The 3058-nt window shown below is 52.5% G+C and overlaps 1 protein-coding gene across 2 annotated transcripts in view; it reads right to left on the bottom strand.

The window, feature by feature from the left end:
* The window catches only part of glra1 (glycine receptor, alpha 1), a gene marked incomplete at both ends in the record, with an annotated part of 228698 nt that extends 227024 nt beyond the window's left edge, over positions 1 to 1674 (bottom strand). For both annotated transcript variants that reach the window (XM_083651477.1, XM_083651478.1), the window contains one exon: positions 1604 to 1674. In XM_083651477.1, coding sequence (XP_083507603.1) covers positions 1604 to 1674 — 71 coding nt within the window. The remainder of the gene's footprint in view (positions 1 to 1603) is intronic.
* Between the last annotated feature and the right edge of the window lie 1384 nt (positions 1675 to 3058).

The following is a 3058-nucleotide window of genomic DNA, read 5'->3' as shown; positions in this document are numbered from 1 at the left end:
GAACTGTCCAACTGTCCAATAAACAAAATCAATTACAAAAAATGTCTTATCTCCCCAGTCCACCTTCCCCTCATACTTGAACAAACTGCCCACTCAACCCGACCCCGACAGCAAACGTTCACAAACACCACAACCACGATGCCAGTGACTCTCCAAAACACGCCATCGCAAACACACCAACAGCACCTCCAGAGAACCAGCCAATACAAGTCCATTTTCGACCACCAGAACAGAAGAGAAGCACGGCCTCCTTTTCCTCATTGGTCACGGAGGAAAGGTTGACCGTGGCTTCGCTTTGGTGCAACCTCAACCAGAACCCTCCGATCCAATGTCCCGCCTATATTGCTGCAACCCTAGCTGGAAGATTGCGTTGCCGGAAGGGTCTGAACGCAAGCTGAGGTTCCTCGATGAACAGGCAACTTCTCCGGCAGCGGGGGAGAGAAGCGTCGCTTGCAGCGGTGACGGGAGCTAGAGATGACCTCCAAACAAACATGGAGGGTCAAAAAATAAGCTTGAAGGAACAAAATGACTATCGCCTCAAGCTCGCACGTTTCATCGCCTTATATGCAACAGTGGAAGAACGACACGCTGCCTGTTCTGTTGTTATTATTTACATTTGCCTATAAGCACATGTTAGCTCTCTCATCCAGAGTGACTTACAAAGAGTATATATCAGTAGAAGAGGCTTCAGTTCCTCACTTCCTCTTGGGATGCATTACTGTTTCATTTAGTGAAATTAAAGACCACCACAGCAACCCAAACAAACCGACGACACCACTACTACTATTCCTGTTGAAATGATGCCACTTCTGACTTTGCTATTTTCATGAAAGACGGCCATTTTAACTTATTGCCAGAAGATTCCAGGTATTGTTCTCAACGCCAGAGTCAAAGACAGAAGAAATCCCACTCAGGTGGACAACAGCGCGTGTGTGTGTGTGTGTGTGAGAGAGAGAGAGAAAGAGAGAGAGGCAGAGGGAGAGAGCAGTGATTCTAACCCTTTTTCATTATGAAGGACCCTAGTTTAGTCCTCTAATGGTCTTAACTTCTTATCAATTAGATCACAGCAACGTTTAACAATGCAGCCATTTGCTGGGACCCCCTGGAGCGCCCTCAAGGACCTCTGATGGTCCCCGGAGCCCCGGGTTGAGAACCGCCAAGTGTAGCAAATGTATGTGTAGTGCCCCTTTACCCCCTTCCCACATGCCTGTTGACATTGTGCAGAGCAGATCAGACACACACACACACTAGTGTCCACTAGCGGGCGCTGTTTGCTCCTCTATTAGCGCCGCTTGGGTTCAATGCAGTTGTCGCCTGACTGTAATGTAAGTCACTACGTGCAGGCTGGCTCACACACACACAGGAGAAATAACACAAAACCCAAAAGGCAACTTTGACAAGGGGTGACTTCACCTGACAAATTGGGTCCTTTGGCCCCTTCCGCTGTCTCGCGGCGGCACGCGCGGCCCCAGACAGCAGCAAAGCAATCAAAATGCAAATTTCCCTTTTCCCCAAACCCAAACACACACACACACACACACACACACACACACACACACACCATTATTTCCTCATATGAATTCTATTTCATGCCTCTGCTTACCTGAAAAACACTATTGTTTCCCACAAATAGATCCCCAGCGCATTTATTCGGCACATTTTTGCCAGTCTCATTTTTGAGGGGGGGTTATGGTGGTGGTGGTGGAGGGGGGGCCAGGGTTACTCTCTCGAGAGATTGAATTTCCAAGTCCTCTGGGATGGAAGAGGAAGAGGAGGAGGAGGAAGAGGAGGAGGAGGAGGGGGGGTACGACTCCGGACCTCCAAGGTGAGCCGAAAGCCTCTCTCTCTCCCCGGCCTGTCGCTTTGCGTTTCAGAGCCCAGAGTCGTCGCCGGAGCGGAAGCGCGGGATGCTCATGCTGGTAACATGTTTGTGTCCCGCTCTCATGCGCCTGGCTGCCACCGTGGAGCTGGAAATCCTCCCCGAGTGCAACAACCCCCCGGAATCCACTTTTCTATTTATTTATTTTTTCCAGGCCCTTTCTTTTGCTGGGCCCTTTTTTTCAGGACCGCGGACAGCGGCACAGAACAGCACCGGAGCGCTGCGGGAGGAATCTCCGGTCCAGCAGGTCTGACTGGGAAAAGGAGGGGGGAAGGGGGGGTGTGAGGGTGGGGGGGTATGTGCTCACAGACTGCTGTTAATTGACACACAATTACACCCAATTACTCTGTGGGGTGGTCTAGTCTGAGGGATCCACAGCAGCCAAGGGGGAAACAAAACATACTCCTTCAGTGGTGGAAAAGCCCCGAATAAAAAAAATTAAATAAATAAATAAATCGAAAAAATGCGCGCTGCAGTCTCAGTGTCTCAGTTCTCCAGGGGGATTCACTCACTGTGCGCCGCGTGTATAATAGATCCCTAAATCCACAGGATTCCACGAAATAAGCCCAAACACAGACGCACACGCGCGCCCCAGTGTTTTTTTCCCCGTGTCTGGCTCTGGCGGTGTCTTCTCCTGCAGGTATGCGCTCACAACATGCATCCCACAGACAGGACGCCGGATCCGTGCGTAACGTTATCCCGGTGGTAGGTTGTTGCGGGAGTCCCGGCCGGGCTGCGTGATGTGCGGGTAGTCGTGTGCCTCCTCTGCTCCGTCCCCTTCTTCTCCTCGGGCTGCTGCTTCTCGTATGTGTCTCCCAGGGTTGAGTAGTAGTCAGCGCTGCAGCAGCACGGCACAGCTACTCCCATCGTCTGCTGCTGCGGGTCAAGTTGGAGACCAGTAGTGCACCGGCGGCGCCTCCGCTCCCATCCGGGGGGAAATCCAGCCAGGAGGAGGACAGAGAGCGAGCGAGAGAGAGAGTGGGGTTAAGACAACGTGGAGACCGGCGGCTGATGTGCACGCGTCAGACGAGCCTCTTCCATGGCAGGAGAGCAGCTACACTAGTACACACGCGCCTGGCTGCACGCTCGGCGCACACACACGCACTCACTCGCATAGACGTAGAGTAGAGAGAGAGAGAGAGCCAGCCTCGGGTCCGTGCGCTCCGACACTGCTGCAGT

The sequence above is a fragment of the Poromitra crassiceps genome, assembly GCF_964638095.1.
Source record: "Poromitra crassiceps genome assembly, chromosome: 15".
Classification (NCBI taxonomy): Eukaryota; Metazoa; Chordata; class Actinopteri; order Beryciformes; family Melamphaidae; genus Poromitra; species Poromitra crassiceps.
The sequence above is the reverse complement of the archived record's forward strand: the minus strand, read 5'-3'. Positions and strand labels throughout refer to the sequence as shown.